This window comes from Natator depressus, chromosome 15 (assembly GCF_965152275.1).
Source record: "Natator depressus isolate rNatDep1 chromosome 15, rNatDep2.hap1, whole genome shotgun sequence".
Lineage (NCBI taxonomy): Eukaryota > Metazoa > Chordata > Testudines > Cheloniidae > Natator > Natator depressus.
The window spans coordinates 2353795-2379377 of NC_134248.1; the positions used below are offsets into that span (position 1 = coordinate 2353795).

Below are 25583 nucleotides of genomic sequence, written 5' to 3' on the forward strand. Positions count from 1 at the left end.
CATAGCCAAGGTACACAGGGAGTGACCTCGCCTCTCCTTGTTTATGTGGAACATGGAGGCCACATTGTCAGTCATAATTTGTATGGTTTTGTTTTCGATCAGAGGCAGGAAGTGTGCACAAGCATTGGGAACTGCTCGCAATTCCAAAATGTTTATGTGCAGGGTTGATTCTGAAATAGACCATCTGCCCTGTACTGAGAGATTGTTTAAGTGGGCACCCCAGTCCAGCAGGGAGGTGTCTGTTGTGCTTATCATTTCAAGGGGAATCTGTAGAAAAGGGACGCCTGCACAAACATTGTGCAAGCAGGTCCACCACTGTAGTGAGTCCTTGACCTTTCGTGGCATGCTTAGAGGTTTGTTCAGACTGTATTGTGTGGGATGTATACTGTCCCGAGCCACCCTTGCAGGCAGCGCATGCATAGTCTAGCTTGTTTTACGACATAGATGGTCACCGCCATGTGCCCTAGTACTTGAAGGCAGGTACTAGCGGAAGTTTGTGGACTGTTCACTGTAGTATTGATCTAATTCACTAGGGCAATGAACTTGTGTCGTGGTAATGAGGCTTTCAACTTCCAGTGAATTTAGGTGGGCCCCCAATGAATTTGAGTTCTTGAACTGGTTTTAACATTGATATTTGAAGGTTTATTGTAGACCAAGGTTTATAAAGAGTGACATTAACAGCTTCTTCTAGAAGGAGTGCCTTGAGTAATCAATTGCCTAAATATGGACATATCATGACCCCTTGCTTGCATAGGTGGGCCACCCCCACTGCTAGAACGTTGAAAAACACTCGGGGAGCCATGGAGAGGCCAAAGGGCAGTACCATGGATTGATAGTGGGCCTGCCCCAAGGCAAATCAGAGAAATTGCCTGTGCGCTAGGTGTATGGCAACATGAAAACGTGTCTTCACAAGGGCTACAAACCAATCCCCTGGTTCTAGTGCTGGAACTATTGTTGTGTTTTGATAAATTTGACATCCTGAATTGTTTTGACAAATTTGTTTAGCTTCCTGAGATCTAGGATGAGTCTCCATCCCCCTAATTTTGTCTGGGTTAAAAAATAATGGAAAGAGACCCTTCCCTCTGTGTTGTACCAGCACTGATTCTACTGCACCCAGATGTAGAAGGTGGTCTACTTCCAGTCTCAGAAGGTGCTTGTCAGAGGAGTCCCAGAAGAGGGATGGGGAAAGAGGGTGGGTAGGGGAGATGGAGATGAACTGGATGGAATAGCTGATCTTGGTGATTTCCAGTACCCATTTGTCAGAAGTGATGGTTCGCCACTTTGGGTAGAATGGTGCTAGGTGGTCTGTAAATTGATGGATAATGGTTTTAGCAACGGTAATTGGGGGAGGTCTGTCAACCCCCACCCCCCCGACCAAACCTAATTTAAATGTTTTGATGTCGGTTGCTGTGATGCAGTGGATTGAGAAGAATTTGATCTACGTTTGGATGGTCTTTGTCTGCGTGGCTGAGGATCGTACGGTCTCTGGTTCTGCATGTAGGGCGCCTGTCTTGAATGTTGTAACGTGTTATATCTGCCTTGTTTCCGTTTAATTGCCGATGTATAGATGCCTAAAGATCTGAGAGTGGCTCTCGAATTCTTTAATGTATGAAGGGATTTGTTGGTCTTACCCATGAACAATTTCGGACTTTCAAATTGAAGGTTCTTTACTGTGGATTGCACCCTCCCTTGGAAACTCCTACAGGTGGAGCCAAGAGGCTCAGTGCATTACAATGGCGGTTGCATAGACCACTCCACCACGTCTGCAGAGTCTAAACATGCCTGAAGGGCTGTTCGAGCCAGGTGGTGTCCTTCAGAGATGAGTGATGAATTGCTTTTTTCCCCTTCAGGTATGAAATCAGTAAATTTGGATAATTTGTGTGGTCGTATTTCACCACCAGAGCTTCATAATTGATGATTCTAAACTGTAATATTGCAGATGAATAGGCCTTGCAACCAAGTAGATCCAATCTCTTCCACTCCTTTTCATAAGGGGTGTCCCTGGAGTAATGTTGCCAACCCGTTCATTAACTGCGTCTACCACCAGAGAATTTGGCTGGGGGTGTGAATAAAAATTCTCATTCTTTCAAAGGGACTTTATCTGCCCTTTTACATGTAGGTGGGAGGCCTGCCAGACGGTTGTGGCAGGCTCCATGTTGCATCATTTATAGGAAGAGCGATCTTGGAGGTAGTTGATGTTCAGAGTATGTCCAACAGCCTGTGCTGTGATTCAGCAATCTCCTCAAGGGGTATTTGGAGTATGTCAGCTACTCCTCTTTTAAACAGTTCTTGGAACTGTTTGAAATAATTTCCGGTAGTAGGCAGAGGAGGCATGATGGTCTCATTGGGTGAGAAAGAGGTGCTCGTTGCAAAAAAGCTTCCTCAAAATTCTGTTCATGGGAGACGTCAGATGCTGCTGCTGACATTGGTGGGGAGTGCCTACTCATTTCCCTGGGAACATTTGGGGGTTTGGGGTAGTACTGTCTGTATACTGTCCATGGGTCCCAGTACAGCCATTATGGTGGGAAAGACACCGGTGAAAGTACTCATTGGTGTCCTTACCACCCCCTGGATATAAGGTCTGGGATGGTGTCTAGCAGGGGTAATTATTTTTTGTCAAGGTCTAAATTTCTTGGTCAAAATATAGTCAAGTTCCAGACCCCAGAGAAAATACAAAAATAATAAAAAGATTTTGTGGTCCATTTAAAAGCATCTGGCAGTCCAGATTTGGCCCATGGTCCACCTATTGACTAAAACTGGTGTCTAGGATGCTCTCATAGTTCAGACCTTATACTGCCTTGCATAGGTGAGGAGTGTTGGGATAAAAAAAAAAACCTTCCCCTTCCTTGTCCTCCTCGCTGGAGAAAGGAGAGTCAGATCTAGTTGGTAGTGAGAGTATCAGTACTGAGGAGACAGGACTCCGGTGCCAGGGTCACTGTTAGGTCCTTATATGCAAGGAACTGCATTTGTTGCAGTGCTGAGAATTGTTGCAGTATCAGAATTGGTGCCAATGTCAACTGCACCAAGGAAGACATAGTAGCCTTCAGTGCCATTGCATGTGTTATGCACCAGAGCCAGAAGGTGGCGCCAGTGCCTGAGATGTTGCAGAGGCACTCAGTAGTATTTCATTGGTGTGGCCAGTGCCATTGTGGAAAGGTCAGCCTTTTCTCTACCTTCCGTTTTAGAGCCTGTCAGCTTCAGGTCTTTGGCCTTAACGGTACTGGCGGTACCAGATGTCTCTGCCAACTTGTAGGTACTTAGCGGTGGCGCAGTCAGTACCAATGCTGTAGATCAAATTGAGGAATGGCTTTTCAACCTGGTCTTTGTAGGAGGAGTGGTAGCTTTCCTCTTCACGTCTTTCAGGAGACAGGTCCCTCCCATGCAGAGTTGAGGAGGGAGGTCTGTCACAAGCCGCATTCAGCTATCAGTCGCCAGGAGAAGTTTGTGATCCCAGGTGTGAGGCTGGACGGAAAGACTTCTCCATGAGAACTGAGTTTTAGTTTAAGGCCCCTTGTTTTTCTTGTGTGGGCCTTAACGTTATGGCAATGAGGAAGATTACATGGGCGCACTATAACACTTTCACAACCATATGCATTAGCTGACTTGGTGATGGTATAACAGCAAGACAATCTGTTACTTTATCACAGTTATAAGGTTTATGTAGGGATAAATACACACACACATACACAGAAATGCAGTCACCTCTTCCTGAGGGAAATGAAGAGCTACCACTAACAGTCTGAGGTAAGGAAATATCTCATCTGACAAGACAATTAAAATTCCCTCTCTGCAAAATGAGATGGGATTTTTAATCACCATAAATAGCTGTGGTCTCAGTTCTAGCTCTAATAGAAATGGCTCTGTCCAGCAGCAAAGCACCCAACTATCCCCAGGCTGGACTCTTGAGGAGTTAGAAGAAAGTGTCACTTACAGAAACTTGTTAGAGCACCTGTATTCTTCCTCAGATGCTTGCCTGGCACATAGGAACACATACAGGGCCGGTCACTAATCTGGTGCTTGTGCTATGTGACATGTTCTTGGATTTCTCCACCAGCACTGAATCCTACTTTCCTGAGAGGCATCCTGTCTTGGTTTTATATATATGTCCCATCTCTGTGAGATCAGAAATAATTAAGCCTGGAGAGCACTGCATTTCACAGAAACAGCATTCTGGCAATGAGTGCAAGTTGGTCATTTTGCTTCTAGCCTATTTTGTGACGTTTGAGTCTGCATGTTTTGTTTTATTGATATGTCACAGGCACATGGTATGGAAGACCAAGCTCAACCCTTTGATATTATTCAATTGGTTGTGTTATAAATTAGTTACAATGGAGACCGAATAGTGTTTCCTGTTCAGAGCCTGTATTCACAGGGCACCTGCTGTTTCAGTGTAGTAATCTTGCTTGAACTTTCAACCCACACTGCCTGTATTACTTTCAGAGGAAGATTTATTACTCAAGATGATTTCATTTACCCTTCCAGTTCATACAGTCCTACATTTCTACTTACTGGGCTGCCTTGTCCTGAATGTTTTCAACAGAACACTGGTTCTTGACTTTAGCAAAGCTTTTGACACGGTCTCCCACAGTATTCTTGTCAGCAAGCTAAGGAAGTATGGGCTGGATGAATGCACTATAAGGTGGGTAGAAAGCTGGCTAGATTGTCGGGCTCAACGGGTAGTGATCAATGGCTCCATGTCTAGTTGGCAGCCGGTGTCAAGTGGAGTGCCCCAGGGGTCGGTCCTGGGGCCGGTTTTGTTCAATATCTTCATAAATGATCTGGAGGATGGTGTGGATTGCACTCTCAGCAAATTTGCGGATGATACTAAACTGGGAGGAGTGGTAGATACGCTGGAGGGGAGGGATAGGATACAGAAGGACCTAGACAAATTGGAGGATTGGGCCAAAAGAAATCTGATGAGGTTCAATAAGGATAAGTGCAGGGTCCTACACTTAGGATGGAAGAATCCAATGCACCGCTACAGACTAGGGACCGAATGGCTAGGCAGCAGTTCTGCGGAAAAGGACCTAGGGGTGACAGTGGATGAGAAGCTGGATATGAGTCAGCAGTGTGTCCTTGTTGCCAAGAAGGCCAATGGCATTTTGGGATGTATAAGTAGGGGCATAGCCAGCAGATCGAGGGACGTGATCGTTCCCCTCTATTCGACATTGGTGAGGCCTCATCTGGAGTACTGTGTCCAGTTTTGGGCCCCACACTACAAGAAGGATGTGGATAAATTGGAGAGAGTCCAGCGAAGGGCAACAAAAATGATTAGGGGTCTAGAGCACATGACTTATGAGGAGAGGCTGAGGGAGCTGGGATTGTTTAGTCTGCAGAAGAGAAGAATGAGGGGGGATTTGATAGCTGCTTTCAACTACCTGAAAGGGGGTTCCAAAGAGGATGGCTCTAGACTGTTCTCAATGGTAGCAGATGACAGAACGAGGAGTAATGGTCTCAAGTTGCAATGGGGGAGGTTTAGATTGGATATTAGGAAAAACTTTTTCACTAAGAGGGTGGTGAAACACTGGAATGCGTTACCTAGGGAGGTGGTAGAATCTCCTTCCTTAGAGGTTTTTAAGGTCAGGCTTGACAAAGCCCTGGCTGGGATGATTTAACTGGGAATTGGTCCTGCTTCGAGCAGGGGGTTGGACTAGATGACCTTCTGGGGTCCCTTCCAACCCTGATATTCTATGATTCTATGATTCTTAGCTGCACTCAGATACCAAGATGTTGGGCATGGTATACATGAAATGAAAACACTACCACAGAGAACTTAAACGTTCATCTGCTATTTACAAAAAGTCTAGTCATTATATACCCAGCAATACATCTTTATTTACAGCCAGGATGCAATTCTGAAGTCCAATGGACCATTTGAAATGGTGTGTTCAATTCTGTCCTCTGAATGCAATAAGCCACACTTTACAGTTTGAGGTTAAGGTGCCTGCTCTGCCTTGCCAAATACACTTCAGGATTGGTTCAATCTTTTCATGGTAGATTTCAATCCCTGCTCCCTCCGTACAATGCAACATTCAATATCAAGGGATTACAAGCCATATAATACATACAACTCATGAGTGAAACTCACTGCCTCTTCTGCAGAGCCCACAGAGCTGGAGTTTGCGATGCCCCCTCCAGGTGGAGATGTTCAGAGTGCTGTCGAATAGAGGCTGAGAAGTATTAAGTTTATAAACATTTGGAATTTTATTTAAAAAAAAACATCACAACCATTAACATTGTTACAGTTAGTTCTCCTCCTCCTGGTTTTGCAAACAATGATACTGAGCATGCTCACAACAATGGTTTCTCATTGGTTTAGTTTTAGTTAAACAACCATCTTGTTTAAAAGGAAAAAAAATAACTCAGCACACTACCATTTAACTTGGTTTTAATGTTTCTCCACAAATGGTGAAAAATACTAAAGTACAGACAAGGAATAATCATAATGTTGTGGCCAACATTATAAATATGGAATTATAAATTTAAAACATTTTCTGGTTTAAAAAATAAATCTGGTAGTAAATGCAGCTCTGCAGGTTTCTGCCTCTAGTAGGGCCGGTCTCTCCGCTCCTGACGATGTTCACCCCTACAAAAAAGAAACCACTTGTTTGGTTATAGCTCATAGGACACACCCACAACCTTGCTTTCCATTAGACGGAGGAGGAAAATGATAAAAGGTTTAGAAAATTTGACTTATGAGGAAAAGTGAAAAACACGGGGCATGTTTAGTCTTTGGGGAAAAAAGGCTGAGGGGACCCAGTCTTCAGACATGTTACGGGCTGTTCTAACGAGGACGGGGATCCATGGTTCTCCATGTCCCCTGAAGGCAGGACAAGAAGTCATGGGCTTCATCTGCAGCAAGGGAGATTTAGGTTAGATATTAGGAAAAAAACTATAGCACTAGCACAGGCTTCCAAAGGAGGTTGTGCAATCCCCACCACTGGATCAGACAAACACTTGTCGGGGATGGTGTACTGTTTATTTGTCCTGCCTCAGCACAGGAGGCTGGACCAGATGAGCTCGAGGTCCCTTCCAACCCAAGATTTCTAGGATTCTATGCACACTCCTAGCACAAGAGGAGGCTATCACAATTTTCATTATTCAGTGTTTGTTACTGTCCCCATCAACTTTCTGATCAAGAGTTACTGATTTTCTAAGCTTTATTTCTCCACTTACCTTTGATCACATCAGATCTTGTTTCATTCCCCGCCTCCACCCCAAAACCTATTCGAAGTTGTCAAATCATCCTAGCCCTGTGGTCCCCGAACTTTTTACCCCCCCCCCAAAGCTGGCTAGATTGTCAGGCTCAACGGGTAGTGATCAATGGCTCCATGTCTAGTTGGCAGCCAGTATCAAGCGGAGTGCCCCAAGGGTCAGTCCTGGGGCCAGTTTTGTTCAGTATCTTCATTAATGATCTGGAGGATGGCGTGGATTGCACCCTCAGCAAGTTTGAAAACACTAAACTGGGAGGAGAGGTAGATACGCTGGAGGGTAGGGATAGGATACAGAGGACCGTAGACAAATTAGAAGACTGGGCCAAAAGAAATCTGATGAGGTTCAACAAGGACAAGTGCAGAGTCCTGCACTTAGGACAGAAGAATCCCATGCACCGCTACAGACTAAGGACTGAATGTCTAGGCAGCAGTTGTGCAGAAAAGGACCTAGGGGTTACAGTGGACAAGAAGCTGGATACGAGTCAACAGTGTGCCCTGGTTGCCAAGAAGGCCAACGGCATTTTGGGGTGTATAAGTAGGGGCATTGCCAGCAGATCGAAGGACGTGATAGTTTCCCTCTATTTGACATTGGTGAGGCCTCATCTGGAGTACTGTGTCCAGTTTTGGGCCCCACACTACAAGAAGGATGTGGAAAAATTGGAAAGAGTCCAGCAGAGGGCAACAAAAACGATTAGGGGACTGGAATACATGACTTATGAGGAGAGGCTGAGGGAAGTGGGATTGTTTAGTCTGCGGAAGAGAAGAATGAGGGGGGATTTGATAGCTACTTTCAACTACCTGAAAGGGGGTTCCAAAGAGGATGGCTCTAGACTGTTCTCAGTGGTAGCAGATGACTGAACGAGGAGTAATGGTCTCAAGTTGCAATGGGGGAGGTTTAGGTTGGATATTAGGAAAAACTTTTTCACGAGGAGGGTGGTTAAGCACTGGAATGTGTTACCTAGGAAGGTAGTGGAATCTCCTTCCTTAGAAGTTTTTAAGGTCAGGCTTGACAAAGCCCTGGCTGGGATGATTTAGTTGGGGATTGGTCCTGCTTTGAGCAGGGGTTTGGACTAGATGACCTTCCAACCCTGATATTCTATGATTCTATGAAAGCTGGGGCTGGGAGGAGGGCCGCAGCTCCAGGAGGGGGGGATACGGACACTTGGTAAGGCGGTTGAGGCTGGGGCCACAGCTGGGGGCAGCCCTGGGCATGGGGCTGGTAGCTGGGGCACCAAGCACAAGCCCGGGAGCGGAGCCAGCAGCCAGAGCCAGGAGTGGAGCTGGGTGGGCCCCAGCAGCACCCCCCCAAACATTCCTTCCCGCCCCCCTAGGGGGCGCACCCCACCTCTGTCCTAGCCTTTTGCCAGGTTCCTTAGTTTGCGCCCTACATACTTGTCCATTTTTCCTGGTCCTCCACGCCTGCCGCCTCTGCCTCCCATTTGCTCCATAAGAGGTCCAGGTGGGCCCCCTGGTCCTCCTCGTCTTCCTCCTCCAAATCCACCTCGATCCATACCCCGGCCTCCTCTGAATCCGCCTCTATCTCCACCACGTCCACCTCTGAACATTCCACCAGGGCCACCACGATCCATGAGGCCTCCTCTTCCTCCTCTCATGCCACCAGGGCCACCTCTGCCACGATCTCCACCTGGAGAAGAAAAATGTCACTATGTACATTTGAAACCAGGGCTCTCTAAGGTGAAAACATGCCTGCTCTAGACAGATTTCCAGGACTGAAAACTTAGTCCTTTCACATTAAATCTCTAACTTTCCTCCAGACCCAACACAAGAATAAGCAGTACAAGATGTGTGCATGCAGCTTTGAGGCAGCGGGTGGCTTAAGGCCTGGCAGTGGAACCATGAAGAGGGCAGCCACCCCAATCACAGGGCAGGAAACCCACTTCTCACTCTACCCAAAATTGCTGGCCCCTGTCAAAAACATGAATGCTGGCAACACTGCACAAGCTGCAGGAACAAAGCACAGATGCCCAGGAAGCAATATCAGGCCACTTTCTGGGCTGGAGACAGCCACTGGTGGCTCATGCCACACTGCATGAACTGCATGTTTACAGAAGTGCCACTGAAAATTTTGAGCTATCCTGAAATCCACTGGGGAAGCTTGAGAGGCAGATGGCTGATTTAGAGGCCGTTTTGGCTGGGAGCCACATAAAGTGACAGTGTCATAGGGCAGGTCTATAGCAGAAACACTACACTGGTGCAGTTGCACTGCTATAGCATGTCTGGTGAAGTCGCTCTATGCCGAAGGGAGAGCGCTCTTCCTTCAGCATAATTACTCCACCTCTGCGAGACGTGGAAGCGTCTCCAGTCAACACAGTGCTGGTGTGGACAGCACTGAGGTCACTGTAACTTGCGTCACAAGTCTTTTTCACATCCCTGAGCAACGCAAGTTAGATTGACTCAAGCAGTAGTGTACATCTGCCTGTAGGAAACTGGATTGCTGCAGACAGATGCAAGGAAAGAGTCACAGAAATAGCAGGAAAGTGAGAGCAAGTCATCTCAAGCAGAACAGAACCACAAACTGCTGCCTCTACAGCTCCAAGAGGGTGTTATTTACCCAGTAATTATCCACCTCTAGTGATCAGTCCCTGAGAACACTGTATAAGCAATGTCAATCACATATGCAAAGGAGGTGGTTCATCTTAAGTACTCATTTCCCATGCTCTGGGAATAACCTTGAGCTCCTCTCTAAAAGCTGTGCCACATACATACCTGGAGGTGGGAAGGGGGGTGGAAGAAAGCCTTCTGGTTTAGGAGCCTTGCATTGATTACACTCTGTTCTCCAGGCAAAGTTCTGGTTTCCACAGCCCCTAGACAGAACCATCAGTTAGTGAAGACTTTAAAAAAAAAGGTTTCTGAATGAGAAACAAGATTCGAAGATCTACCTTAATAACTTTTAATGGCTATGTAACTGATCTAGGAAAGGACGCTGGTCCTAGTACAGAACAAGAGACAAATGTAAGGATTTTGTTCTCAACTTTGATACCGAGTCTGTAAGTGAGCAAGTCAACCAGCCCACATTTCTCCATCTTGGGGTTTGTGATGACTAACTAGTTAATATCTGCACCACACTAACACAGCCCTTTTTATCTGCTTTGCCAGTACAAAAGAATGGCAATGTATTATTACACCGAATGATGTGGTTGCTCCAACTATGCTCCTCTTGGGGCAGGGACTGTCTTTTTGTTGTGTTTGTACAGCACCTAGCACAATGGCACTACTGCAATACAAACAAATAATATTGCTACCTCTAATATGACAGAGATGTTAAATTGGCAAGGACTGTATGTAATCACTAATGCATCTCTGCTTAGTTCAAGCTCTCAATTACAGTAAATTCAACAGCTTATTTTTTCAAAATTTGAACTGTACTTTATTACCAGAAGTTCTGGCCCCAAATGAGCCATTTCCTAACTGACAAGTACCCAGGCATTTTGGTGACATGATTATTAGCATGATGGGGCCTGTGACATTCTGCAGGAGATGAAAGCCGAGTGGGCTGCAGTGCCAGGTATCATGTAAGGAAGAAGGCACCTGGGTTTACATGCAGGACTACAGGGCACAAAGGTGTTAACAGATCAGCCTAGTTGGTAATGCAAATACTTACGGATTGGGGCACTGCCAGTCTCCAGCTCGGTGCTGGACGTTTCCTCCAGAAGGGTTTCCTCTAGAACCCCGCGGTCCTCTTGGAGGGAAGCCTCCCCTGTCTCCACCTCTGCTTCCCATACGGCCCATTGGACCACCAGAACCACCAGGACCCCCTGGGCCTGAAAGAAAGAAGTCAGTTAATTCCAATGCAGACTCTGGTCACCTCCACAACTTAGGGTGTTGCTCAGTAATGTTCCCTCTAATTTTTTAGATCCATGTGCGGAATGAGTTTTGTTATGTGCAGCACCAATAATGAGGTAATGTGTGGATGTGCGCCACCGCCCACCAACACGAACAAAAAGCCTAGATATATTTTTAAAAAGTTATAGGTATGGAAGAAGAAAAAATATTAAAACAAGGGATAATTAACAAGGTGCACTGCTTAAGATGTTTATTTAATATGAAATCAAATAAAAAGAAAATTAAAATAAAGAAAATTAACACGGATAGCTGTATTACACTGAAATAGCAGACTCTCTGTATGTGACTGTTTCCTCACAATGTGGGGCAACACTGCTGTGGACCCACTCAGACTCAGTTATAGCCCATGCTATCTTAGGAGAGGAGCTGATTATGTACCCCTTGGAGTGGAGTACATGCATTTTATCATCCTTTCTAACAAATCAAGCTAGTAAACACACCAAAATGTGGCATACTGAAAACAGCTATATAGATAAAACAAAGACAGCCATTAAGTGAAAGCATAAAAAATACGTGCCAGAGGCCCAATTTAATAACCTACTCCCATAGACCACTAAATCTTCACGGAAAGCTGCTCTCAAAAAATTAAGAATCTGCCAAAACACTAGCATGCTACGGACTTTTGCAGTCCACAAAACTATACCTCTTGCATGTATATTATCTGCACACATAGCTCAGCTTCAAGATACTAAACAAATCTAGGAGTCAACTAGAAATAGTCATTCTCTCCTCGCAAGTATTAATACAGTATTTTCTGATACTGGACAGGAGAGTAAAAGGCATTCACTCAGGCTTATACAATTTCTATAGAATGTCAACTCTTAATTTGATTAAAACTTCACACACATAGAACAGTAAAAATAAGTAATAAAGCGACACAGACAGCAAACAAACCACAAACAAGTGACAACACTGAAAATACAACAGGAAGTAAAACATCAAGTAGTTGCAAAAAGAAAAGCAGGACCTGTGGCACCTTAGAGACTAACCAATTTATTTGAGCATAAGCTTTCGTGAGCTACAGCTCACTTCATCGGATGCATTCAGTGGAAAATACAGTGGGGAGATTTTATATACACAGAGAACATGAAACAATGGGTGTTACCATACACACTGTAAGGAGAGGGATCACTTAAGACGAGCTAATACCAGCAGGAGAGCGGGGTGGTGGGGGGGAACCTTACAAAAGGTTCCTCCCTCCGCTCTCCTTAAGACGAGCTAATACCAGCAGGAGAGCGGAGGGAGGAACCTTTTGTAAGGTTCCCCCCCACCACCCCGCTCTCCTGCTGGTATTAGCTCGTCTTAAGTGATCCCTCTCCTTACAGTGTGTATGGTAACACCCATTGTTTCATGTTCTCTGTGTATATAAAATCTCCCCACTGTATTTTCCACTGAATGCATCCGATGAAGTGAGCTGTAGCTCACGAAAGCTTATGCTCAAATAAATTGGTTAGTCTCTAAGGTGCCACAGGTCCTGCTTTTCTTTTTGCGAATACAGACTAACACAGCTGCTACTCTGAAACCTATCAAGTGGTTGGTTATGGTGAAACAGAGCCCTGTAGAAAAAGGCAAAATTCTCCTGTAATTTGTGCATGTTGCCAACTCAAAAACTCAGACTAGGCTCATTAAGTTTTTACAAGCCCAGCCTTAAGTAAATGGAGCACATTAACACATCGCTTCAGAGTTTGCAGACAGACCCCTGCTTCAAATAATTTGCAAATAAAGTCTTCATCCTACAAAACACCTAGCACCAAATGCTTGCTACTTAGGAGTCAATGAGAGTACTCTAAAGAGCCAGAACTATACCAGATAGCAAAGATCTGGCCTTAATGGTTTCCAATACCTCCCAAACGAATTCTAAAACTTGTCTGGAGGCCTCTCTCTTGGCCACTGCAGCCCCGAAGCAGGGGCTGGGACGTGACAGGTTAGAAAATACAAGAGGGATACTGTTAATCAAACTTTAAAGCTGTAGTACATGTTCCGAAACAAAGCTAAATCCAAACATTTTAAGCAGCTGGTGGAGGTACCGTTAATTTTAGGAACTAGATTAATTAACCTATGTACCAGACAAGCAATTCCAAAATGCCAACCAATGCAAAAGCTAGGCATAAATAATACATTGTCACTTTTGTGATTATAGAAATGGTTATTAAATGTGATTTTTAAAGACAGTTTTGGGGAGGAGATGATTTATTTGGATTCTTTTTAAAAAACAAACCAAAGTTACTGCAGTTATTCTCCAGCCAGAACTACTTATCTACAGGGATCTCTTTTTTGGAAGAATAAAAGCAGTTGTCATATATAAAGCACATCTCAAATCCTGTTTCTACTTTTTGTATTCACAATTTTGTACACAAAATTCAGGTATAATCAGTGGTAAAATAACGAAAATGAAGCTAAATACATTTGATGATTGTATCTATCCACTAGTTTTTTACATTGAAAAGGCAGAAGCAAAATTCTGCAAAATGCATATATCTGTAAATGGCACACATGACATGGGGTAATCTTTAACACAGTGAAACAAATATCAGGTTTCAGAGTAGCAGCCGTGTTAGTCTGTATCCGCAAAAAGAAAAAGGAGGACTTGTGGCACCTTAGAGACTAACAAATTTATTTGAGCATGAGCTTTCATGAGCTACAGCTCACTTCATCGGATGCATGCAGTGGAAATACAGTAGGGGGATTTCATATACACAGAGAACATGAAACAATGGGTGTTACCATACACACTGTAAGAGACTGCTGAATTTGAATTAATTTGCAAACTGGACACCATTAAATTAGGCTTGAATAAAGACTGGGAGTGGATGTGTCATTACACAAAGTAAACCTATTTCCTCATGTTTATTTTTCCCCCTACTGTTCCTCACACCTTCTTGTCAACTGCTGGAAATGGCCCACCTTGATCATCACTACAAAAGGTTTTTTTTTCCTCTCCTGCTGGTAATAGCTCACCTTACCGGATCACTCTTGTTACCGTGTGTATGGTAACACCCATTGTTTCATATTCTCTGTGTATATAAAATCCCCCTACTGTATTTTCCACTGCATGCATCCGATGAAGTGAGCTGTAGCTCACAAAAGCTTATGCCAAATAAATTTGTTAGTCTCTAAGGTGCCACAAGTCCTCCTTTTCTTTTTGTGAAACAAATATGACATTTAAAAAGTGACATTTAGTTAAATCTTTCTTATGGTATTGTGGTGTTTGTCTGTCTCTTCCCATCTGGGCTGTGGGCGAGAGACGGGCTGCCTGGGAGAGACTCGCTTGTCCCATCTCTCCTGGCCGCCACCCACAGCACAGCTGGGGCTGCTTGGGAGAGACTCGCTTGTCCCATCTCTCCTGGCCGCCACCCACAGCACAACTGGGGCTGCTTGGGAGACAGTCGGGACCAGAGTCGCAACTCATGTCTCCCCCCACATCTCACCCCCTATTCCCCCCACCAGCTCACCTTCTCCATGTTCTCTCTCTGCAGGGTCATGAGGCATCTAATTAGTGGAGCCACGCCTGCGTGGCTCCACTAATTAGGTGTGCGGCCCTTCATTCCCTCAGGCACGCACCTTAGAGGGAACTATGCTGCTTGGTGTACACTACACCCCAGCTCTGCACAATAAGGTTCCAGGGGAATTCAGCTCATTCATACAGACTCTGGCCAACATTACCTCCACGCAGAGGAGGAGGCAATCCACGTGATTCACGTGGGGGCATCCCACCCCTCATGCTGTTCATTGGCGCCTTCTTCCGAGTGAGAGAAACTTTGAGTTTGCTCCCCTGGAAATCTTTTCCTGGGGGAAGAAAAAAAAATAAAACAGAAAAGTGTGGCTTGCTTACATGGTCACAAACTTCCACTACTGGAGGGGGAATAGGGCTTGGGTACCATGTACATGCATCCTACAGGATACATGTATCCATAGTCACTGATCAAAGGGAAAGGTGTCCCTCTATTAAGTGCTGGAGGGTGCGGGAGAATTCCACCTCTGACCTGTAGAACCAAAGAAACTCTACACCGAGTTGCCCAGACTACTTGGAAGTTAGCGCCCTAGGGAGCTGGCTTATCTTATCTGGTTTGACTAACACCAGAACATTTCCCAGGTAACATCTTTCCAAGCAAGATTTGCGTTTGTGCGTGCGTGCATGCATATGTATGTAGGGCCTCCCTATGTGAAGGGCACAAAACCCCACTTTTTTATCCTCTGAATTAGCCAAATACTTAGCTATGAAACATAGGCGCCGACTCCCTGGGTGCTCCATGGCTGGAGAACCCACGGGGGAAAAATCGGTGGGTGCTCTGCACCCACCAGCAGCTCCCCACCCCGCCCCTGCCCCAGCTCCGCCTCCTCCCCTGAGCATGCCACATCCTGCTTCTCCCCCCAGCTCCCAGCTGTTTTGCAGCAGCAAGCACTGGGAGGAAGGGGGGAGGAGGAATACGGCACGCTTTGTGGGAAGAGGCAGGGCCAGGGCGGGGATTTGGGGAAGGGGTCCAATAAGGGCAGAGAGGGGGCAAGGTTGGGGCAGAAACTTTGAGGAAGGGGTTGGAATGGGGGCGGGGCAAAGGTGAAGTCAGGGCGGGACTGGGTCAAGCATCCACCAGCACCTGGAAAAATTGGCACCTATTCTATGAAATAAATCCCAGTCAAAACTATGCTCATCAGAAGCAAGAGTTAATTCCAGTCACTTGCCATCAAACCATTCTACAGCTGCTTTGGCAGTTGATGGGTCATCATAGGACACTGTGGCATCTCCTTTTGGCTTTCCAGTTTCTTTGTCAAGATAGAAGTTTATCATAGGTTGCCCAGTCCTCTTGTTCATCTAGCAGGAAAATAAAATCACACTTCAAACTGCAGTGCAATAAATTGAATGAACTGTAAACAAAAGATTCCCAAGATATCCTTCTCCACTACTCTTAAAATCATCCCCAATTCCTCTGAGGTAGAGGTCAAATACTCCATTTCAGTTATATGTATCAGGAAAGAGCAAATCCACACAGATCCTGCCCCCCAATCCCTTAAAGGATGTGACTAACCCCCCTATCCCACCTAGAGGGCACAACTACAGTACAATTCAGAAACCTGAAATGGACACTGAAGGACAAGTCCTAAAAGGCTCTTCTGGAATATAACTCTGCAAGTTATTTCAGGGGTTCTCAGCCTGCTGGGTTGGGACCATACTGCTATATGGGAGGTGGTCCTGCCTGGAATACACTGGGTGGGGGTGTCCCAGTATGGAAAAGGCTGAGAATCACAGCTCTATTTCCATCCCACTCTACTAGTCGGTGAGATAGTTATTGTTCCACACTCCAGCGGTCCTGCATAGAATCATAGGTTTGTAAGGAAACTCAAGAGGTCATTTAAGTCCCTTGCACTCATGGCAGGACTAAGTATTATCTAGGCCATCCCTGACAGGTGTTTGTCTAACCTGCTCTTCAAAATTTCCAATGATGGAGATTCCACAACCTTCCTAGGCAATTTATTCCAGTGCTTAGCCACCCTGACAGTTAGGAAGTTTTTCCTGGTGTCCAACCTAAACCATCCTTGCTGCAGTTTAAGCCCATTGCTTCTTGTCCTACCCTCAGAGGTTAAGGAGAACAATTTTTTCCCTTCTCCTTGTAACAACTTTTATATACTTGAAAACTGTTATCTCCCTCCTCAGTCTTCTCTTCTCCAACTAAACACACACATTTTTTTCAGTCTTCGATCATAGGTCATGTTTTCTAGACCTTTGATGATTTTTGTTGCTTTTCTCTGGATTTTCTCCAATTTGTCCACATCTTTCCTGAAATGTGGCACCCAGAACTGAACACCATACTCCAGTTGAGGCCTAATCAGCGCTGAATAGAGCAGAATAATAATTTCTCATGTCTTCCTTACAACACTCCTGCTAATACATCCCAGAATGTTTGCTTTTTTTTTTTTTTTTGGGCAACAATCTTACACTGTTGACTCAGTTAGCTTGTGATCCACTATAACCCCCAGATCCCTTTCTGCATTACTCCTTCCTAGCCAGTCATTTCCCATTTTGAATGTGTGCAACTGACAGCTCCTTCCTAAGTGGGGTACTTTGCATTTGTCCTTATTAAATTTCATCCTATTTACTTCGGACCATTTCTCCACTTTGTCCAGATCATATCCTCCAAAGCAACTGCAAATCCTCCCAGTTTGGTACAGCCCCCAAACTTTATAAGTGTACTCTATGCCATTACATAAATCATTGATGAAGATAATGAACAGAACCAGACCCAGAACTGATCCCAGTCAATATGTCCTTCCACCTTGACTGTGAACAATTCATAACTACTCTCTGTGAACAATTTTCCAACCAGTTATGCACTCACCTTACAGTAGCTCCACCTAGGTTGTATTTCCTATGCATACCCATGTTGTCACCCACCTTGACAACACCACATTGTTTGAAGAAGTCTGCCAGCTCCTCCAGGGTCACACCGTCACTCAGTCCCTGTACATAAACTGAACTGTTGTCTGAATCGTCATCTGTGTCTACAGGTGGGCCTAAGGAGATCAAATTCACAGAAATATCATTATACCAGGTGATCACAAAAGATAATGAAGGACAGAGTTCAGTTTTATCTGGTCAACTTTAGTGATAATCTCCTAAATGGACTACTACCTCTCTTTCAGTGAGGGTAAATACTTGTATATTTATGGAAATGCCAGATAAAAATCCAGCCATACAACATGGGGATTCAGTGGCATCTTCTCTATACATAAGGAAGAGCCATACCACATACTGATCACTAAGAAAGTATCTGTAAAAAAGCTCATCCTTTACAAATAATCAGCTGATTTATTTCCTACTGACCTCCTACATAAGGGAATTTTGGTCTGGTCTCTTGCCATGGCTGGATGTATACCATTAAAGTGCCATGAGAAACTGTAGCCAAAATTGGGTGGCTGATATAATGGAAGTCTTTTTGAGCAATAATCTGAGATCTGTGCAAAAACAGATATCCAACTGCAGGTGCAAATTAGATTTTACATCTTTTGTACAATCATATAGGCAATGACCTAAGCTGATCCTGGAAACAGCAACAGCGACACAAAATGCAGATATGTACAGGACTAGAAAGGAAAAAACTACAAATTCACAGGCTATGGGTGGTGGAAGGGAGGAAAGGAAGAGAAAAGTAAAGCTAGTATATGCCTGTGTGGTAGTTATTTCAATACTGCTTGAAATTAGATGCCTGGTATATCTGAATACCCATGGACATGCTGCTTAAATACTCTCCTCTTTCATGAAGGGAAGGATAAGCATCCAAATGAATCTTTGCAAATTTAAATCAGCCAGCCCAGCTACTGGATTAATTAAGAAAGTAGAAGAAATGGATCAAGACACTGGGATATAGAGGGTGAATGCCCCTGAACTTTTTATATAGGCAGGGAAGAAATAAGGCAGATAAACCTTTGCGGACAAGCAATGTGAATGACTGCCTTCACTTGGGGAGGAAGAACAAGTGAGAAATCCTTCTTTTCAGCATGCACAGGTGATATTCTGAACAGTATTCAAAATTACCTAAATCAAGATCTGGTCCTTCTTCCATGGGTCCTGCCAGTCAAGGAAAAAAATCATATAAAGTTTTGTTAGTGCACGTCTTGCAGGCTGAAAACCAACACACACAAATCTATCTACTTACAACCACCATATGATGGTGTTGGTTAAACTCAAATTGACCTGCATTGCAAAAATTTTAGCAATGCACCTTTTTACGGTTTTTTTGTGATCAGTCTGCTACTTTTAGCAGCCTTTAAAACCATTAACCATTATTACACTTCTTTAGCTTTACTGGGCCAATCAGTGTATATTTATAAGAAAAGTTATTTTTCTTTATTAAATCCAAACAAAATTAAATTTATTCTCCCCAAATTACAAAAGTAGTTTCTCAATACTTCAAGTTACCCTTTGTTTTGTAACCATAGGTTAACCTTATACCCCTAGGCATTGCCGGCAGTACCCATTAAAGTCTTGTTGTATATGTCATTTTTAACCACTTATGAAACTAATAAAAATTATATATTTTTTTTTCTAAAAACTGACTGATTTTTTTTTAAACACTATCCATTGTAATGCTCAAAAACTTACCACCAGGCTTATTGAAGCCACCTCGCTCTCCAGCGCTGCTGGGGGGATAAACGAAGAAATGAAGGCCTTTCCCTTTAAAAAGCCAGTACCGCTCTGAGCCTCTGGGGCTCACTGGGAAGAATGGCACTGGCTAAACATCTCCAAACAATGCATCTGTCTGTCTGTCTCTCATCTCGTCACTATGCCTTTCTTCAGGGCAGCTTGCTCAAATTTCCTTTATGCACAACCTTGCTTGTCTGGTTTAGACACCACTTTTGCTGCTGTACCCTTTCATTACTTGTATTGGTATTAACAGTACAATACTTGGCAAAAACATTTAGAGATTTTCAAATTGTGTTTGATTTTTAAAAAAAAGATAAGTCACCTATAGGTCAACTCCCTCCCCTTTGTATGTACATAAAGGTGCACCCTCAGCCTCTTGCAGCAGGAGAGCAAACTGAGTTCCTGGGTCCCTAACATTAACAGTTAAAAAGGCAGGAGACAACCATATGTAATACCTAGAACACAGTTCAGATGACATTTCCACTAAAACCTTAGTATAAAGCCATACATTGAGGTCACTACTGGATTTAACAGTCTCTGTGGAAGAAGAACTTACAGAATATATCAGGGCTCAAAGGCCTGGGGGTGCAGCTTTATGGACACAAACCAGAAATTAAGATTTTAATGTGTGCCAATGCAAAAATTACAGCCTCTAGCTTTTAATACAAAAGCACAGACTAGGCTATTAGTTTTCAGTTGCTTCCAAGTGCTGGTTAATTAGGAAAATGCCACCTGAAAAGGGTTTTCTGGGTGGGGGTGTTGTTTTGAGGGAGGGAAGAGAGGAGGGAGAGAGCCATCTATTTGCTAGCCAGTATTGCACCTTTAATCTCTAAAAAGGTTTTAAATACACAATTCCAAGCTGTTGCATGCAGCTTTGCTTCCTTTTTTTTTTTAAAAAAAGTACACACCATATATGTAATGTCTCTCTTTTTAAACACACACGTTTACACTTTTTAATGTTACACAATTCTAAAGTATTATACCAGTATGCAGTTACCAAAGTTACAGAAGGATTCCATTTATACAATGAATACATTTGGTTAAAAATATTCTATGTATATTTTTCCTCTCCATATGGACACCGTGTCTAGTCCCACTTTTCATTATGCTGCCGGCTGAGTACTGAGTACGGGTACTTTTTAAGTATTGAAGTGTATACAAGGCTCTCACTTTGTAACCTGTAGCATATAAATGCGACAAAGCATGTTAAAAAGTTTCCATGTTTAACAGCCAATGAAAATATAAAATAATTGAGTCAATGAAAAAGGGCATGTTAATAACATTGAGCTCCTTACCTGCAAGAGACACTGAAATCCATCACCACACCATGATAAAAGGGCCGAGTTCCCCTACCCTGCCCCCTGGGTGTTCAACCTACTGCTTCGTGGGAAGGCCACCTTTTCTATGGACAGTAGAAAAACTACATCCAAAAGCTGGCAGCCTCTTTAATAGACTTTCAGTTGGAAATCACTACAGAAGTAATTTATTCTTTGATTACAGATGTGAAATTAGAGAAAAAAAATTATGAATCTTTTGCAGTGAACAGCACCAAAATGGCTAGAAGTTTTAAGACGTGATGATAGTAATTTCAAGTGTCTACATCTACTTTAAAAACATTAGAAATAAATATATTATGGGTGAAATCTTTATATAGAACAATGGAACCCTGTTCCATTCAAGCCAATTTATGAAATCAGTAATGTTTCCATGTGAACAAGTGTTTATCTTTAAAATATAAGTTCCAGGTAGTTGTATTTCTCCAATAAAGATTTCAGACCATTTGGATTCATTTTAGCTAAGCTATGCAGAATGACAGAGTAACTTCTCCAATTTCTAGGTGAAATGGGGTTCTAAAACAAGTTGCCAATAAATGCTGCACTTTTATCTAAGGCTGTTGACTCACTTGCCCAGCCATACAAATATATGGGGCAACATTTTACCGAGATTTGTCCTGATGTTTTGCACTTCCATCTCCGCATTTCTAATCCGTATGAATGAAACTCTGCATAGCTTTAAACTTAAGTTTCATAGCGATTGAACACACACAAAGCTAAACCTTCCTTACATTAGCCTTGATAATTAATCCATCATCCTCACCTTCATTAAAACAGACACCAGAGACAGGGAGCTATAAACTACTGATCTGAACAAATAGGTTTACTAAACCAGATTATGCCATCAGTTAAAATGGCCAAACTGATTTAGACCACCTGAAAGCTCCAATGGGGAGCAGTCCTGGAAGTCAAGTCAGATCTTTGGGTGTTCTTGGGGCTTTTCTTCACACTCCAACCAAGCCACTCTAGAGCCGTGGCTTCAACAACAATAAACTGATCCATACATTCACTTATAACAGTAGCTCCAAGTGCTACTTCTAGTGCAAACAGAGGCTGAGGGGAAACATTGTATAAAACAGCTGACATTAGGCTTCTGCCATGTACATACCTGAAACGTCAAGACCCCAAATAGTGAGGCAAAGAAAGCGAAACCTGGATCTCCTGGAAGGTTTGTGTGTGTTCTATCCAAAGTTATCGTTAAATCCCACAGAGGATTTCACCTCTGAATAACCATGAAGGGAGCTGAAAGTTCTTTATTTCATAAAACCCTTAATTCCCCCAAACCCAACAATCTGCAGGAAAAAAGCAATCCTGCCCCTACTTCCCCTAGGAGGACATTTCCATGGACTAGAAACAATCTCACTATTAATAAATATTCTCCATGGAAGTGTGGTTTAAAATGTCATCTTTCAGCCGCTCCTTCCATTTCAAATCCTATGGGTAAAACAGAATTAGGTAAAAGGAGAAAAGATTTGCTCTTACCCCATTCCACCGCGTCCTCCTCCCCGCCCACCTCTGCTCATGCCTCCACGATCAAATCCTCCTCTTCCCCTTCCCCGGTTATCAGGGCCACTCATGCTCCGACTTTCTCCTGGGCCAGAAAAGCCTCCAGATTCCTGTCCATATCCACCCATGTTGCTGGTATGGTCCTGACGAAATGAACCTGAGGAAAGTTTGTATTGTAGATATTAAAGCAGAAGCAGATAAAGTCAGACTCATTCTGAAGTGCTTGTTCCGATTACAGTAACTCCTAACTTAAAGTCATCCCAGTTAACATTGTTTCATTGCTGATCAATTAGAGAACATGCTCGTTTAAAGTTGCACAGTACTCCCTTATAATGTTGTTTGGCAGCATCATCCTTTGTCCACTGCTTACAGAAAGAGCAGCCCATTGGAGCTAATGGTGGGGGCTTGGAACCAGGGTGGATCGGCAGCACTCCTATCAGCTCCCCTAAGTTTCCTGTGTGGCAGCTGCCCACCAAGCCATCAATTGCCAGGCAGTTCGGCTGTCCCTCCCCCCCACTGCCCTGTGCTGCTCCTGCCCTCTGCCTTGGAGCAGCTCCTGGGAGCCGCCTGCTTGCTGTGCGGGGGTTGCTAATATCAGGGTGTCCCCCTCCCCCCGCTCCTGCCCTTAGCTACTTTACCCCATTTCCAGAGTGTGTGTGGTGGGGGAGACACTACAGGGCTGAGGACAGAGGGAGCTTGCTGGCAGCAGCTACTGTCTCAACTTGCTGATCTACTTAAAAAGGCAATGTACTTAGAGTGGGGTCAGCGTACTTAAAGGGGCAATGCGCGTCTCTCTCACACACACACTGTGTGTGTGTGTGTGTGTGTGTGTGTGTGTGTGTGTGTGTGTGTCTCTCTCTCTCTCTCTCTCTCTCTCTGCCATGCCGTCTTCCCTCCCTCCATTTGTGCTGCCTTGTAGAGTATGAGGCTAGTGTTAAACTAGCACTCCGCTGAGCCCACAAAGGTTATCATTTAGCAGTAAGGCATTCCCTGGGAAATATCCCACCCTCTTTCACCCTCTGACTTCACCACCTCAACCAAGCTCCACAATCATCACTGCTGTGTATAGTATTAAACTGTTTAAAACTTGTACTGTGTATTTGTGTACACACACAAAATGTAGTATTTTGTCTGGGAAAAAATTTTCCCTGGAACCTAACCCCCCCCCCCCCGCCCCATTTACATTAATTCTTATGGGGAAATTGGATTCGCTTAACATCATTTCACTTAAAGTAGAATTTTTCAGGAACATAACCACAACATTAAGCAAGGAGTTACTGTACCTCTTTGCACCTGCCTTCAGTACCATGAACTTTAGCAATACTGTTAACTAACCATTTGACATGGGTCTTAATACAATGGCTCTACTGAAAGCAGGATGCATAGCACTTGACTTGCGGTCAAACTTAAAACTATACCCACAGTCAGTAAAAAAATCTACAGAACTATCAGCTTGCAGATCGCCTGCTGGCTGGAAAATACTCAAGATGCTAAATGAGTGAAATCCTCCTTCAGAGATTTACTAGTATATCTTATTTGACAAACACTACTGAGATAGGTTTCAGAGTAACAGCTGTGTTAGTCTGTATTCGCAAAAAGAAAAGGAGTACTTGTGGCACCTTAGAGACTAACCAATTTATCTGAGCATAAGCTTTCCGAAGCTACAGCTCACTTCATCGTATGCATTCAGTGGAAAAAACTGAATGCATCTGATGAAGTGAGCTGTAGCTCACGAAAGCTTATGCTCAAATAAATTGGTTAGTCTCTAAGGTGCCACAAGTACTACTGAGATTGTACAATCATTACAGCTCGCCTCCTTAGATGAGCTTCGTCATGCAAACTCACTCTGCTGGCCGTAACTGCTGCTCTGCTGGCTGTACTGGCTTGGGGCCTGGCTGTAGGATCCAGTCGGGGGAGGATAACTAGTAGGTGGCTGCTGGCCATAGCTGCTTTGCTGGCCATAGCTAGTCTGTTGTCCATAGGTGCTTGGCTGCCCATAGGTGCTTTGCTGAGAGTAACTGCTCTGATCGTAACTGCTTGGCTGTGTAGAGGAATAGCTGAAAGACATAAGAATTAAGAAGTGTTTCTAGATGGAAGATAAATCAAGCCCCCTGGAAACACGCATTAGGCTGCAGCGGTATCTAACTAGACAGTAATGCAAGTAATAACACAAGTCATTTAAAATGTGAGGTCATCCTATGGAGGCTGATTTGCAGGCATAGGAAAAAAAATAAGGGTTGCTAAAAACAAAAACACTGATCTAGTCCCTCATAGCTCTAAAAAGAGATAACTATGCCATGGAAATCATCATTAGTTTCCAAGTGGGAAATCTGCACCCCTTGAGACAGTGCACTTTAAAACAAACAGATTCAGTGAATGATTGATATCTGTCATCTAGAAGACTCTGAAATATCAGCTGGTAATATGGTTTGTTTGTTTGTAACTTGTTTCCCTGGCTTCTTATAAATCAAGAGCAATCTAATTCACTTTATTTCCAACAAAATAAAAAGTCTCTCTGCTTGGCACGTGTAGGCTTTTCAGACATGCTTGAGAATTTCAAAAGCAACGCCTGTCTATTCTACATTTCAGGATGAACAACTCACCTGAGATTCACGACGTGCGCAGAAGCAGCATTTTTAAAAGTTAACACTGAAGGGGAATACAGAGAGCCTGAAACATGTCCTCTCTTTAGGACCCCAAGTTTTAGGAGGCAATGACATGTAATTAAAAGGTGGCTTTCACACTTAAGAGCTAAAAGTGAATATTTCTACATAAAACATTTTTCTTGAGTAGTCACTTTTGCCTTTTGTTATTATAGATATCTATCCTTTGATTAGAACTTATTTAATCACAGCCCTGTATTCTTTCCTCTTTGACCCTGCAGTGAAGAGAAGACTGGTTAGATGCAAGTAAGCTTGTTTATGAAAATATCTGATAATCTGCAAACATGGTAAGAAGGTTTATAGAGAACAAATGCTTAAAATCAAAAATATTTAAAGTTTTTACACACTAGGAAAGTCCCTTTAAAAAAGGCAACAGCACTTTTATCCAAGCAAACAAATTTTAATGCTCCACCACCACCTTCGCCAACTCTAATTTTCTGAAAGAATTACCTGGTTGGAGGATAGGATGGAGGAGCAGTGACAGGCTGCATGGGGTAACTTCCAGGCACCTGAGGATAACTGTAGTTACTTTGTCCATATCCTAAGCTGGGCTGGCTGTAACCTGTGGTACTCGACTGCGGCTGGCTAGTCTCTGCTGGCTTGCTGCTATCCTGAGGTCTAAAAGCAAAGTTCAGCAATGAGGAGTCATTTTGTACCGAACTCCCCTCCGTCCCAATTCTCCTTGCAACAGGTAATGATAATCCCAAGCACACTCAGTCGAAGACTAGGATATATTAGTTTATGGAATTTATGACCTAAAGTTGCCATTGGGTAGTCCAATGTATTTTAATTGGAACTCAGTATCAGTTTCATCACTGTGAAAGCAGACAGAATTCATTAAATTCAAGACTTTTTACATTTTGAT

At 43.7% G+C, this 25583-nt stretch overlaps 1 protein-coding gene across 5 annotated transcripts in view; it reads right to left on the reverse strand.

The window, feature by feature from the left end:
- Window positions 1-5933: 5933 nt before the first annotated feature.
- Window positions 5934-25583, reverse strand: part of EWSR1 (EWS RNA binding protein 1) — a 40166-nt gene continuing 20516 nt past the window's right edge. The window contains exons 7-18 of one of the 5 annotated variants that reach the window (XM_074972964.1): window positions 25169-25336; window positions 23901-24112; window positions 22032-22212; window positions 19174-19211; window positions 18607-18639; window positions 17467-17585; window positions 15759-15888; window positions 14742-14864; window positions 10837-10996; window positions 9942-10039; window positions 8607-8859; window positions 5934-6586 (exon numbers count right to left, since the gene is read on the reverse strand). In XM_074972964.1, the coding sequence (XP_074829065.1) occupies window positions 6547-6586; window positions 8607-8859; window positions 9942-10039; window positions 10837-10996; window positions 14742-14864; window positions 15759-15888; window positions 17467-17585; window positions 18607-18639; window positions 19174-19211; window positions 22032-22212; window positions 23901-24112; window positions 25169-25336 (1555 nt within the window). In that variant the 3' untranslated portion in view covers window positions 5934-6546. The remainder of the gene's footprint in view (window positions 6587-8606; window positions 8860-9941; window positions 10040-10836; window positions 10997-14741; window positions 14865-15758; window positions 15889-17466; window positions 17586-18606; window positions 18640-19173; window positions 19212-22031; window positions 22213-23900; window positions 24113-25168; window positions 25337-25583) is intronic. The other 4 variants (XM_074972963.1, XM_074972961.1, XM_074972966.1 and 1 more) reach the window with 4 other exon arrangements.